The following is a 15,932-nucleotide window of genomic DNA, read 5'->3' on the forward strand; positions in this document are numbered from 1 at the left end:
ATATCAGAAGTGTAAACATCCATTAAAAATCATGAAGAGCTCCAAGACAGTCGGAAACAGTCGACCCCGAGAGACATTTGTCTTCAAGTACAGCCTTTCTGCTGTTGCTGCAGTTGTCGCAGAGTCGGGTAAGACTGTGGGAGGTGACCAATGTCACGTATAAAAGTACAAATTTCTGAACTAGTTTGCTTCAGAGAGACTGCACGGTTCGTGCAACCTATGGACATTAGGGATTGTACAGAATATATATATATATATATTGTCTCACAGTATTTTCCGTAGTTTTCCTTTGCATTCTCATGTCAGGTAGATTTATTGAGGGTTTTTTGTATTCATGTATTATTTTATTAGCATTTAAATTGAAGTTTGTTGAAGGACTATAGGCTAAAAATGTGAGTGAGCTAATTGGTTTTGACAACGCTTTTAACAGTATACCAGTAATGTTGGAGGAAAGCCCGAAGTGATCCAGGTCTCAGACTTTACGACTTTTGTGAAACCCATGAGCAAAGTTATGGTGCTGACAAACTTACAAACATAATATAAATGGGATTCGAACCCACTACTATAACTAAGACATATGACCAGTGTTCGAAATAAGCGCTTGCCCTTAGGCCCGTGACAGGTAGATCTTGTGTCTGGCGCATAGTTTTAAATTTGTATGGTTCCTTATGGCCTGCAGTAAATTTCTGTGTCGATATATTATCGCAATTAGCTGCAGTTTTTTAAAAGAGTTACTGAAGAGTTCAGGTCGTGGATTAGACCAAGCATTGCCTGGGAACCACAATTTATAGGATAAGAATATTAATCCTCCAGAAACCTCTATGCTTGTCTTAAGGTGCGACTAAATGAATCGGGTGATCAGGCTTGGTAACCTGGTTAATTGCATGTCATCTTGGCCCCTGTGCATGGAACGATGCTCATGATGTCTATCACTGGATTGTTTGGTTCAGACTGGACTATTTGCCAACCTTCGTCGTGAAGCAGCATTATTGCTGCATGAGGTATTAACCTCCACACACAACGATAGTGATACGTCTTGTTCCCTGTCATGAGTGTTGAAAACACATCAGAGGGTATGCAATTATTTGTTTGTCATTGTCAAATCAATAGAAATATGAATCTTGTGATGCAATTTCGCATTCAGAATTTTTTTGTTTTAATAATTTTGTCATTTTCCTTTAAATATCTGCTGATCTGTGTGCTGAGTATTTAAGTTTTTCTATAAATATAAGTATTTTTCAAATATATTATATTTAATCTGAGCTCCAGATAAGCTTTTGGTGTTGTGGGTATTTTACCCATGCATTTTTAAATCACTACGTATCAGTAATTCTATCTGTGTATTCAAATTTCTGTTGCCCACTAGTTTTACACATGTGGGTATTTAAGTTAAATATTTAAAAACACTATTCATCTAGTCCCTGCGAACTGGTGTTGTGTGGGTTCGAGAGCTTTATAGGACTAAAAAATACCACGATACTTCCACAAGAAAGTGTGATGGCAAATGATCATGATGTAACTGTCATTGTGGAGTTTGGCAAGGTTGACGGAATGCCCGTTTATAATTTCAAAATAAGTTGCTGATTTGCCAATCAAATACGCAGGGTTACTTCACAATATTTTGATGATACGCACTAGTTTTATTTTTGTAGCGTATCTGTAATGTTCGTTGCGTATTTGATACGCTTGGATATTATTTTACTGCATATTTCTGCATTTTTGATGCGTATTTTACACAGATATGCAACTTATCTGGAGCTCTGTTTAATTTACAACTATAGCGGCATACTGTTTTGCATAAAAGTGTAAGTAACAGTGTTCAAGGTATCCAATTTTTTAATATTTTTTAACCACTTATATATGGATAAGACATTCATCTGATGGAAAACATAATAATTGCCATAGGTAAGAAATTTATAACTTTATAGGCAATATTTGGAAAATTATATTAGCATTTACATATTTCCCTTAATTTCTAATGTGCAGTTACGTCAGTTCCATTGATGGCATCATTAGTGCTATTACTAAATGCAACAGTGTCACAATGAAGTCACATCATAGCTTAGGAACATCATATGTATCACATGGTCTTAGCGATAGATAGACTTAAACGATGTCTTGATACACTCCTAATTCCTAACTGCTAGAGTAGTGCAGTGAACACAAAGCCATACCAGCTGACATCCTTTAAGGGCAAGTAACACGAAAAAAATTGATTGTGATTTGGTTGCCAATATCAGTTGTCACAGAGTTAAGTCAATTGCCAAAAGAGAAAAATATGTCCAAGTAAAAGTGTTGAAATCACATGCTCCGTAATCAGATTTCCCAAACAAAACTATTCGTGGGCATGGCCTAAAGTTACTGGCGCAAGGGCTGAATGCGTGACAAATGTTTTTATTGGCTGAAATGTTGGCTGACTTGTAATGCTTGGCAGCTGTACTGATACAAAGGGAAACGGACAATTTGAGAGTGTTGCTGTTTCTGTTAATCCTACAAAAATAACATTGCATACATTGCTGAGTGTTTGAAACGACCTTTGATCTTGACATTGTGTAAAAATTAAAATGACAATTTATGTCTGTTAGAAGCTTTTTACGACTAACATTCTGTTTGGGTACCATTAACAGTGACTCCCTACTTGTGAGGTTTCAGTACTTCTTCTTCTTCTTCTTCTTCTTCTTCTTCTTCTTCTTCTTCTTCTTGGGTGGCATCAAAATACCTGGATCATGTGGATTGTGGTCGTTGTATTATCTTGCTCAACCTGCAGTATCTCAATGAATTTTAACATATTTGGATGCACGCCTCGAGATGATTTGTGGCGGGATCCCACTGCTCAGAGACATATAATTGTGGTTCATGACAAAGTCATCTTTTGTGTTTGGTTGAATGGAAGTTTGGCGTCTGGTCTTACTTGTTTCCGGCAAAAACTAAGTGCTGATCCGTCTCAGAATTCAGAATAAACTGTAAATCAACCTGCACATTTTCCATGGTGGAATGCTGTTTCTTGTCTGTAATCCCTTTTGTAGCCCAAATTGGACTAAATGATTAATATGTTCACTCACTTGTTGATAGAACTTTTAAACATTTCACTCAGTACCGTGTAATGCAAGCTGAGGTGCCAATCTCATTAAAAGCAGATCTTAGTTCTCGCTATCGCTAAACATAGATCTGTGGACATCCCATTACGTTTCACGTCAGAACTACCTTTCATCCGACCAATCAAAGCGTCGCTGTCGGAATGTGTTTTCTAATCATGCAACTCAAAAACATTAATATGGTGTATTCGAAAGACAGTTACAGTCCGTACGACTGATTCTGTCAAAATTATGGTCTATCTCTTGCTTCAGTGGGATAAACATTTGAACAGAGTAGGCGTAGTTGCACAATATGTGGGAAGCACTGCCATACAATCTCAGCCATATATTAGACATTCCGGAATGTTCGTTTGTTCAGTTTTCAAAATTTTAATTGAGAACTGTGTCCAACACATTTTTCAAACGTAGTCTGAAATGGAAGTCGCCAGGTTGAAACAAGTGCCGTAAAACTCGAGAAAGCTGCTTTCTAATTAGCTGATGTCAACTTCTTGTTAGTCATTTCAGTGGTCGGTCAAAGTTCGCGAAAGGTCGTTCTGACATGACCCGTAATGGGATGTCCTCAGATCTTTGTACAGCGGCAGCAAGAACTTAGAACTGATTTTAATTAGATTGGCAGTGGTGCATGCAGTTCAGCCAGTGGATCCAGCATGCTGCTTGTTAACTAATTAACATGTCTACTTAATCCATGTTTGACTTGAATTATGGTCTATAGGTGGGTGACCTGAGGGCAGCTTGTCAAGGGGCGATCTAGTTAACTTGTCTCCCTCACTAGGTGCGCTGACCAAGCCAGTCCAATCTGAGAGAGAGAGAATAATGTTTATTATAGTGTCATATGTTATATACACTTCATACTAAAACATGTACACAAACAATAAAATATAACATCTAACCAGGTATGGGCTACGAGACACTAGACATAAAATCATATGTATGATGTCATGATCCGGATAAGATAGATTAAGACATACCCCAACACAGTGTTTAAAGTTAAGATTAAGTTATGGATTCATTGAATACACACACATGCAGGCGCTCACGCCCGCGCGTGCGCGCACGCACACACACATACGCCAAATTAATTATACAGGCACACACGCGTGCACGCAATCATATACAAACACGTAGACACACAGAAGCACACTTATGCACGAACACACACACACCATACCCCCACATAGACACGCACACACCATACATTATACATACCCCAAACTCTGATGACCTCCTCCCCCCCCCCCTTATACACACAGTGCCTTTGGAACATTTGATCAGTTAACTTACAAAGAGTATAACACCCGTGTTCACATCTGAGTAATGAAATAAATTTCTCGGTTGAAGATAAGTTTAAGAAATCTGGCATACGTTTACACATTGCGTTTGTAGCAGCCATAAAATTCCTGTGATGGGATTCGAACCACAGACCTTCTGATCAGAGGTCGGACGCCTTGTCCACATGACCAAAGAAGTTAACCCTGTGAGCAAGCTGATTACGTTTATCCTCCTTGGGGGCCAATTATGAAATATCCTCAGCATATAACATAATACCACAATTTATGCTCTTTATATTGGCCGCCAGGTCATTGATGTAAATAGAGAACAACAATGGAGAGCCAAGGCATCCTTGCTTTAGTCCCCGTGGGGCCTTAAACCAGGGTGAAAGCAAACCATTTACTCTCACAGCGCACTTCACATTGCTGTATAAACTTTTAACAGCTTCAAACATTTTTCCAATTATGCCATTTTTTAAATATTTTAAACCATAAACAATCTCATTACATTACATTACATTATCGAGCGCCTTTTTCATGTCAATAAAACAGCTAAAAGTTGACAATTTTTATTGTTTTGGAGTTTTGATTATTGTACAAATGCTGTAGAGGTGATCCAAACAGGTCCTTTTTTCTGAAGCCATTTTCCACCTCAGCTAAAATATTATTTCTTTCGCAACACTCATCCAATCTTGCATTTAAAATGTCACAATAAATTTTACAGGGTACAGAAATAAGAGAGATACCCCTGTCTGACAAAGGATTGTGAACATCGGTGTCAGATTTAGCAATAGGAATAATGATGTTGCCATGCATCCATGCTCTGTTGCCATGATATATATATATATATGTGCATGTATTGTCCTGGGTGCCGTTGTACAAAACAACCTTAGCGCTACGACTGTCGTAAGTCTATGTTAAGGTATGGGAGTTACGATCACCTTAGCCCTAAGATCGCTTTGTACAACGGCACCCTGAAATATATGTTTCCTGATGCAGCGTTAGATCAGGGATGAACATGTCTGCTCTGAGTTATAATAATAATCCACTTAATGGCCTTTGAAGCTTTGGGATCAGCTGACTGTTCCTTCCCGGTGGGTTTATTGACATACAGTGTCAGAGCTCCAGATAAGCTTTTGGTGTTGTGGGTATTTTACCCATGCATTTTAAAATCACTGGGTATCAGTAATTCTATCTGGGTATTCAAATTTCTGTTACCGACGAGTTTTTACACATGTGGGTAAATATTTAAAAACACTATTCATCTAGTCCCTGCGAACTGGTGTTGTGTGGGTTCGAGAGCTTTATAGGACTAAAAAATACCACAATACTTCCACAAGAAAGTGTGAGAGCTTTATAGGACTAAAAAATACCACAATACTTCCACAAGAAAGTGTGATGGCAAATGATCATGATCTAACTGTCATTGTGAAGTTTGGCAAGGTTGACGGAATGCCCGTTTATAATTTCAAAATAAGTTGCTGATTTGCCAATCGAATATGCAGGGTTACTTCACAATATTTTGATGATACGCAAAAGTTTTATTTTTGTAGCGTATCTGTAATGTTCGTTGCGTATTTGATACGCTTGGATATTATTTTACTGCATATTTCTGCATTTTTGATGCATATTTTACACAGATACGCAGCTTATCTGGAGCTCTGCAGCGTTGTTAATTATGTGCATGAAGCTGAGTATAGTAGCGGGGTGATGGTAAGTGACGGGTGAAGGTCTGAAACAATTGTATTTAATAAATTGAAAAAAGGAACACATAAATCATTAGCATGATAATAATTATCAATATGTATTACAACGATGGTATTTACCATGGTAACAGTGTTAAACCTCAAATGATGCTTTACAGTGACTGCATCTAATTTGTTTTAAAAATTAGTAGATTATTAAAAAAGATAATGCTCTTTTAATTGCAATTTGAATTTTGAATTACCTCTCTACCAAATCGATAATGTTATTCATGTTTTACTTGCCTGACTGAACATCATGTCAACTTGCCAGACTGTTTGTTCACATACAAATATGAATGGAAAATATGAAAATAATAATAGCATAACAACACCTTGGTGGATGTTTCTAAATGGCACTGCATCCTGCTTATTGTGACTGTCATGAATATCTCTTATGCATACATTACATGTTACTGATTTGGGGCAGCACATGATGAACAGATACAGATTAGAAGTCACCTGATATTGAATTTAAAGTAGAATTTCTTACAAAGATCTCCCCATTGGACCCTAGTGATTAACTATATATTGAATACTCAAAGAAAACTATCAACTATGTGAATGATAGCATGCAAGTAAGTACTCAAATGACTCATATAATCATCTGAAGCCCTGGCCAAGCACTGTCCAAAGTGGGGGCACGGGTGGCCCAGCTGTCTAAGGCGCCGCGATTCGCTGTGCAGAGTTGCGTCCCTTGGGCACGCCAGAAACCTATGATTGTGGGTTCAAATTTTGCCCCGATTCTGTTTCTAGGTTTGTCAGCACCATACTCGTGCTCGTGGGTTTCAACGAAGTGGTAAACGTCTGAGACCTGCATCACTTCAGGCTTTCCTCCCACATTAAGCTGACACGCCGCGATATAACTGGAATACTGTTAAAACTCACTCACTCACTGTCCAAAGTACTGTAACACACTCCTTTAGCCATTGTTCATTGGATTTTCCTTGTGCACTTAAAACAATGTTTAAAACAATGATGGTGAGCTGAAATTCACATTAAAGAAATGTTTACTAGGAAAACACTGAGACCCATTAATAGCTTGAGTTATACATTGTGGAACATAACTGTTTATTTTTTCATCACTGAAGTAATCTATATTATAGTATATGTTACAGACAGCATGCTATGCATTAACAGGATAATGTCTTATCTGAAACAGTAGGAATGATCTAAATGCAGGATTACTAATATACCACGTTCATATGCACCTCTATACATGTGTGTATATTTGCATATGTGTGTAAATATACACACATGAGTACACTTGTTATATGAACATGTTTACTCAGGTGTATATTTACACTTGAGCAGATTTGCATCATGTCTGGAGCTGGTGCAAATGGAAATGCAAATGTGCTCTGTATGTACAAGTTGTAATGTGAATGTTAATGCCAACGTCAGAGGGTGATCTAATAAATGTATGTGTTGATTAGACAACACCAAACAAATTGGCAACAGTTCTGTATTCTGTATAGAGCAATACCAACTATCATACAGACATCCAGAGCTGGGCAGATAGTGTTTTCTTTGGGTTTAAGAAGTCAAAATTTTGCACACTTTGCTTCTTGTGAAGATTTCTGTAAAGTAACTCCCTTTCCAATCGACTTTGATTGGAAAACAAGCTTTTCATGTTGAACGTCGTGAACAGACTGATGAATATGTGTTCTTCACACCATTTACATACCTTATTTACACACCTATTGTCATGTGAACGCATAGTAAATTTACATATACGCACATATGTTCTGTTACACATGTGCAAAATTATTTACGTGAGTAAATGTTGTGCATGTGAACGGGGTATAAGTGGAAAGTAAAAAGGTCGAACATTCAAGGTTCTCACCCAAATGCAGCAATCATGATTTTTATCCAATCAGGCCTTTACTTCCTTAGCAACAGTATCATAACAACGAGGGCCAACAAAGGGTCCAAAAGAGAAAGTATTCCAACATCATCGGAATTAGACTCAATTCACTCACCCTGCATGTTTTCAGTGACCTACCCACTCGACCTGACCAAGACCCGACTCCAGATCCAGGGGGAGATGGCTTTCCAGACTGACCAAGGTCGACCTCCGGCCCATCGGGGCATGTTGGCAACAGCTGCTGGTATTGGTAAGCAATTAGGATGCCTTCATCAATGACGATTTGGGGGGCAGACACATACTGTATGAATCTTCAGCTCAAGGAAAGGCCATGTGCCCTACGTCCCTTGTAACTTGCAGCTTGCAGCTTTAAACTTACAAGAGCCTTTATATACATTTAAACATTTTTGCGAACACTTGATGTGACCACTGATTTTCAGTGATTCAAACATATTTTTTGCTGCTATTTTGCCTTTTACGCCCATTGGAATATCTGTTTTGGCAGATAAATGAGACTTGTCTGGCGTTGGTGTTTTATATTTTCTGAATTCAGTCTTGAGAATTATTTTTTTGTCACATGTCTGCATCTGAGGCTTCAGTTTGCACATTCATCATGCTCATTGCACTTGCACAAGACATGTGAAGTTGGTTTTGTTTTGTTTGCCAGTGAAAGAAGAAGGTGTCCGTAAACTGTGGCAAGGTGTTACCCCTGCTCTCTACAGACATATAGGTATGTGTCTATCAGGTTGGATTTGCTGGTGTTGTTGTGGTTATTAAAGACGATTTCAAATGTTACAATTTTATAGCAACAGATACTCAATGGCACGTGTAATGTTTCTTGACATTGTGAATACAGAAAGTTATCGGTTTCATTTGGTTCGGTAACAATCTCTGTCAAAGTGCACTGAAACACCTGTGAGACAGACGTATTATGACAGCCTAATGCAATGGTTGATGTCATATTTGCATGGCATCTGAACCACCTGGCCAGCTGAATGCAACATCAGTCAACTAAATCAGGTTGTCCTGGTAAATATTCATCCAATTCAATGTGTAATGAATATAATATTCTTATCACCATGCTGATTGTCACGATTTTGAAACTTGGGATTGGAAAATAAGGTTGTGTCCCATGATTGATGATCATTTGGTCCAGTTTGTGTTGATTCTAATATGATTGTGAAAGGGCTGACTGTTGTTCTTTGAGTTACTGGACTTGGGAGTAGAAGTATGTACCCTATGTTTGATTACAGTGTATACGGGATGCAGAATGACATTCTATGAAATCCTCAGAGACAAAGTTTTTGGTAAAAACCCTGATGGCACTTTGTCAGTGTGGTAAGTTTTCAGTAGAAACCCTTATGGCACTGTGGCATTGTAATTTTTGGTAGGAAGCCTGATGGCACAACAGGACAATAAATGTGTTAAGTTTTGGTAGAAACACAAAAGGCAGTGTGGTTAGCTTTCATTAAAGGTGATGTGTCTCCTCCTTGCTTACGTGAAGATGCAGGGTAGAATAGGTCTGCAGCAACCCATGCTTGTCGTAAAAGGCGATTATGCTTGTCGTAAAAGGCGACAAAAGGGATTGGGCGGTCAGGCTCGCTGACTTGGTTGATGCTGGCATCGATCCCAATTACGTGGATAGATGTGCATGATATTAATCACTGGATTGTCTGGTCCAGACTCGATTATTTATAGACCACCATCATTTACCGGTAGCTAGAATATTGCTGAGTGCGGTGTTAAACAACAAACCAACCAACCAAATCCTTGCTTACTCAGACTGTATCACGTATACATAATTACTTATCTTAATATAAAAAGTATGTAAGTTGCCTTTGGAGATATTTATAAAGCAGTACCTTGGAATATGTGTAGATTGAGAAATGTTTCATTTGTACTTTCAATAGTTTGTAGATGTTTCTAATTCAGTTTTCAACACTCTCCCTCATTCATTAACATGCACTTCCCTCTTTATGTCACTGTGAAATGCCTGTTGGGTTTGCAGATTATCCCAAACCTCTTTACTTTTATGTGTTTCAAAATCACATACAGATTAGTGGGATGTTTTTTAAAAAAAAAGCTTGAAAAGATTCAGACTGTTAAAAAAGAAAAGAATGTCTGCCAAAGAAATTACATGTTTTGCAAAGTTTTTGGTATCATGAATATTAAGGCTCATACTATTAATTTTAAAAAAGCACTTCTTTTGCAGCTGTAACTGAAAAAATGTCTAGTCTATATACAAAATACCAGGTGCCCCGCACGTCCCACCCCCTCCAGAACATCAATGGTCAGTCCCTCAGGTGGAAGTTTGACCTTTGTTGTGTGAAACAATATTAACTCACTCAGTGATTCTCCTTTGTCTGCGTAAACATTAGAGGCAGTATTTAGCTGTATTACATTAACTACCAATCAACTGTTAACCCTTGGCTTCAGGAAAGCATCGCTGGCTGGGGTGATCGCTGGTGCTGCAGGTCAGTTTGTGGCCAGTCCAACTGATCTAATCAAGGTACAGATGCAGATGGAGGGCAAACGCAAATTGGAAGGCAAGCCACCGAGGTGAGTGGGCAAATAACCCAGGTACCAGGTAAACAGTGCAGGTAGGTGGGCAAACAATCCAGGTAGGTGGGCAAATAATCCAGGTGAGTGGGCAAACAGTCCAGGTGAGTGGGCAAACAATCCAGGTGAGTGGGCAATTAATCCAGGTGAGTGGGCAAACAATCCAGGTAGGTAGGCAAACAATCCAGGTAGATGGTGACTGGTGATCTCAATGTGCTGGTAGCTGATAACATATGGATGGTATATGGAGTTGACTGATAATATCATATGGATGGTATATGGAGCTGACTGGTAATATCATATGGATGGTATATGGAGTTGACTGATAATATCATATGGATGGTATATGGAGCTGACTGATAATATCATATGGATGGTATATGGAGTTTACTGATAATGTCATATGAATGGTATATGGAGTTTACTGATAATATCATATGGATATCTATTTTTAAAACACAATATGTTTATCTCTGTGTGTGGAGGAAAAATATTTCCGTTTTATCTAATGAACACTTTCATGAAACTACAATCAGGAACTAATTGAGAGGCCACTTGACAGCCAGACTTGGAAGCTATCACTGGTTTGTGTGGCCACGGTCAAACATCGGATAATAATTCAAGATGTAACAGATTTTGGGAAGGGCAAAGGGTTTTGGGAAGGGCAAAGTTGAATAAGTATTGACAGAAAGTTAGTGAAAAGTGAGTGAGTGAGTGAGTATGGTTTTACGCCGCTTTTAGCAATATTCCAGCAATATCAGGGTGGGGGACACCAGAAATGGGCTTCACACTTTGTACCCATGTCCGGAATCGAACCCGGGTCTTCGGCGTGACGAGCCAACGCTTTAACCACTAGGCTACCCGACCGCCCCTAGTGAAAAGATATTATGTTGCAGTATTTTGTCCTCCAGTTACACTTTAAAAACTTCCTTCTAACTTTGTCCTTTTACCTTTGGCAGAGTGAAAAATGTAGGTCAGGCATTTCGTCAGATCCTGAAGGAGAGCGGAGTTCGAGGACTGTGGCGGGGCTGGATACCCAATGTACAGAGGGCAGCACTTGTCAACATGGGAGGTCAGTTGCACGCTAGATATTGAACTTCACTATCATAAAACCACTTCATTGTCAACAGGGCTCTTACGACATATTTTCTCCATGTGTGATATGCATGTTGACAGTAAGAATGGATTATACCTTCAATAACTGGTTTGTGTGGTCCAGTCTCGATTATTTACAGGCTGCTGTGATACAGCTGGAATATTGTTGACTTCTGCATTAGGCAACATGTATTCAATCATTAATCAGTATATGTATGTATTCAATACGACCGCCTCCGTGGTCTTGTTGATAAACCATCTGTCTGGATAGTGGAGGGACCAAAAGTCCTTTAAAAATGGTACTTGTTGTTTCCTTGGCTCTCGGCATTAAGGGCATAAAACAAGGACTGGTTGGCTCAAAGTCGGAGTGCCTGAGTGTAGAATCCATGTTAATCTGTGGCATGCTATCTCATGACCTAGACCTAGTACATGCAGCCACACACAAGTGTATGGACATCACTACATAAGTGGAATTATCTGGAATGAAGTGTTAATACCCATTTCACCTCACATCAATGCTTAAACTCATAATACAACACTTGAATCATATCATAAGGTCAACTTGTGATGAATCATTACAACGCTATTTGTCAGTTGTCAGTTAATAGATATGAATTTCATTTCACTACACTTGCAAACCTTATGAATGAAATATATTATTCTCAGTTTTATTTGACAGATTATGACCATTTTGTAGAAAAGTGAGTGAATAAACACCACCGTCCTATATATTGTATGTGTATATAAATAGAAGTATGGTACTTGCAATTCAAGTGTACAGTCCAATTTGAAATTAAAAAACAAAATACCATGCTGATTTTGTTCTGTTTCATTTTTATCATCAAGGAGAATATATACTTGTAAGTGATCAGCCTGGATCAGACAAACCAGTGATTGATATCACTCACATTGATTCATGCTTCTGGGATAAGATGACACAAAAATCAGCAGGGTCACAGTTATAAGTCAAATACAACATTCGTTTTAGTTGTTTGATATTTTCAGGTTACCATGTGTGATATGTATCGATGTGATTTTGATCTCAGATCTTGCAACATACGACACAGCCAAACACAAGATCCTTGCTCACACAAGCCTTGAGGACAACTATATGACGCATACGCTAGCAAGGTAGCTAGACTGTCAGTTAGCTAGCTACACTTAAGCTAAAAATACAACAAAATTAATCCATGTGTAACTATGCTGAAAAGTTTAAGTGTTTTAAAGAAAAATCATGAAGAAAAAAATGAAAGAATACTTGAAATTTCAGTTTTATCCCTGTTTATATAACCATACACCGTCATGGATAAAATAAAGGAAAATAGAAAAGAATAAATGGATTCTTTCCTTGTAAAAACAAAATGTTTCTATTATTCATGAATTAATTTTAGAAAAGTTGCTATTTGTTTACTTAGTTGAGGGTCAATATGAGGAGTAATTATCCTATTGGGGCAGCTTGTAAATGTATCATGGAATAAACTTTCTGTCACTATCCAAAGGGGGTGTTGTTACTCCATACTTGTGACAGTGATACTATTTGGGTCAATCAGAACTAGTTATGATTTAGTACATGCGATGTTGCTTCTTCGTACACAGTGCATGTTCGGGGATTGTAGCAGCACTGGTGGGTACGCCAGCCGATGTTGTGAAGTCACGAGTTATGAACCAGCCCACAGAGAATGGCAGGTAAGTCTGTAGCTGGTCTGCTGAAGGACCAACCATATTCTGGGGTAAGGGGACAGAGCCATTTTGTCTCAGGTTGTCATGAAAACAATAAACTGTTTGTTGAGCATGCTGGATGTCCAGAATGAAAAAAATGTTTGATGCCCCCTTTCTGAGAAAAAAAACCCATTGTGTGTCTTTCAATTTAAAATGGCCACAGCTGCAGTTCAATTGACTATGCCAAACTCAAAACCTTCAAACCATGCATCATGCTTTCAAATGTTTAGTAGATGTTCATATTAGCTCCTTCTTTACAAGGAAATATGGTTTTAATTTTGAGCACATCTGATGAATATCCACCCAGAGGTCATTACCAAAAATGTGATGCAAAATAAAATAAAAATAGAAAATACATTGAAAATTATTGTTTCTAAGGTCTGGTTTAACAAAGGGTCAATTGACTGTTTTATTGTTTCAGAGGTCTGGTGTACAAAGGGTCAGTTGACTGTGTAATAAAAACTGTATCTCAGGAAGGATTCTTTGCTTTATATAAAGGACTGCTGCCTATTTGGGCAAGAATGGTAAGTGTAGACATGTTGATATCTTTAAATGTTTTCAACAGATTACTGTATGTTAAATACTAGAAAATATATGTACATAGTAAAATGTAGAGTGTATGAATTGTTCATCTCTATACCTCAAAAAATGTAAAAGGATAATCCTTAGTGCTATAGGTCCTTTCATTCAGTTTCATGGGTTACCATTTCTTCATTTTGGTGCTCGTTGGTACCATTGAATGATGGATTGGTCTTCTCCACCCCTTGTGGAGTTTCTCAAGAAGGGAGTGGCAGAGGCAGTGACCTTTTCAATCCAAGGATTCTGTTCTTGGCTCTTTCTGGTCTTGTAAACATAACTAGGCTGGAGGCAACTTTCCCACAGCTCAACAGGTATGTTCTGGTGATTACATTCAAATTGGAATCCATGGATAGTTATGACCAACATCAGGAAGCCAAAAGATCACCTACAGAAGGCCACAGATATTGTCAAAGATCTCAAGGCCTACACTCTCAGTGCAGATATTGGCAGTCTTCGGCCATATGGTGCTTCCTTTGTTTGAAGCTTACTCCCCATTTCTGCCAGACATTATCTGCCTAGTCTACTGATAGAGTAACTGGGAAGAGAGAAATGGCTCCATCTGACATCTACTGGTTTGTTGCTCATGATACAGAAGAAGCCAACTTGTCCAGTCGATCAATGTCCTGCCTCTACAATCCTGTGGGAGTGATGCTCAGGCACATCTGCAGTTGCTGGTGATGGTGTGCGGATCTACCTGGGACTATGTATATTGGTTGCCAATATTTGGGCACTATCTCTCAGCATGGATGGCTGCATTAGGGTATATATTGTGCCATTTGGCCAGCACCCTATGTGCTGCTTCTTATCTGTAGAATCAATCATCCCTTTGTTGTAATGGGTCATGTAAAAGAGACTGTCGCTACCATTACCAGCCTCAGTGCATCTGGACTTTGTCTTAGGAGGCCACATTCAGTCTATGGAACAGCCATTTGATGTGCAGAGTTGCATCCCTTGTTCTTGCCAGAATGTGCTGATTATGTGTTTGAAACCCAAATTCACGCTTGGTTTGTCAGCACCAAATCTGTGCTCGGTGGTTTCACCAAAGTGGAAAACGTCTTAGACCTTTGTCACTTTGGGCTTTCCTCCCACTTATACTGATATGCTGCTATCTAACTGAAATACTGTCTTTTGTAGGAGCATTAACCCAACTCACTCATCCAACATTTGTGTTAAATAAACTATCACCAGATTGGCTGAACTAATATACTTCCTTTCAATTTTAACCATATTGGATCAAACTTGTGCAATAATTCGGTGTTTTGTGTATATATATATATATATATATATATATATATATATATATATATATATATATATAGAACATGTCAATAGAAATAGACAAAAGTATCCTTTGTGTATATGTTTTATGTATCACAGGTACCGGGTAAATGATTTGCTTTAGTCTCAATGTGAGGAAGGACTGGGGGAAGCCTAGTTGTTAAACTGTTGACTCGTCATGCAAAAGACCGCAGTTCGAGTTCCCACGTTGGTGGAGAGTGTGAAGCCCATTTTTGGAGCACCCTGGCTTGATATTACTGGAATATTACTAAAGTGGCGTAAAATAATGCTCACTCACTCAATAGGAGGTGATGCTACTAGAGATATTTTGATTACAGGCTCCCTGGTCCTTGGTGTTCTGGCTGAGTTATGAGCAGGTTCGCAAGATGACAGGAGTGAAGTCCTTCTGAGCTCCTCTGAGCTCACTCACTCACTCACTCACTCACTCACTCACTCACTCACTCACTCACTCACTCAAACCCACCCACCCATCCACTCACTCACAAGCTGAAACATATCCACCATGACCTGCTCTTGGAAGACAGCTGACCGAAGGCAGCAGTTGATGCACATTCTGCATACTAGCATACACTGGCAGGATCCAGTTTACGCTAAAAAGACTGGCATGATCAGGTTTACACTAAAATACACTGGTATGATCCAGTTTACACTAAAATACACTGGTATGATCATGTGACATGAAAATACACTGGTATCAAGGCAAAACTAA

At 38.7% G+C, this 15,932-nt stretch overlaps 1 protein-coding gene across 1 annotated transcript; it reads left to right on the plus strand.

Annotated features, from left to right (window-relative positions):
* The first annotated feature begins 14 nt into the window (after window positions 1-14).
* On the plus strand, window positions 15-15,702 carry LOC139469073 (mitochondrial uncoupling protein 4-like). Its single transcript, XM_071251200.1, has 10 exons — window positions 15-128; window positions 8,103-8,222; window positions 8,640-8,702; window positions 9,226-9,310; window positions 10,409-10,531; window positions 11,491-11,603; window positions 12,673-12,757; window positions 13,223-13,312; window positions 13,767-13,869; window positions 15,541-15,702. Exons 1-10 carry the CDS (start codon window positions 32-34, stop codon window positions 15,610-15,612), a joined length of 951 nt encoding a protein of 316 aa, XP_071107301.1. The 5' UTR covers window positions 15-31; the 3' UTR covers window positions 15,613-15,702.
* Window positions 15,703-15,932: the final 230 nt, after the last annotated feature.

This window comes from Haliotis cracherodii, unplaced genomic scaffold, assembly GCF_022045235.1.
Source record: "Haliotis cracherodii isolate W230 unplaced genomic scaffold, xgHalCrac1.p SCAF_2, whole genome shotgun sequence".
Lineage (NCBI taxonomy): Eukaryota > Metazoa > Mollusca > Gastropoda > Lepetellida > Haliotidae > Haliotis > Haliotis cracherodii.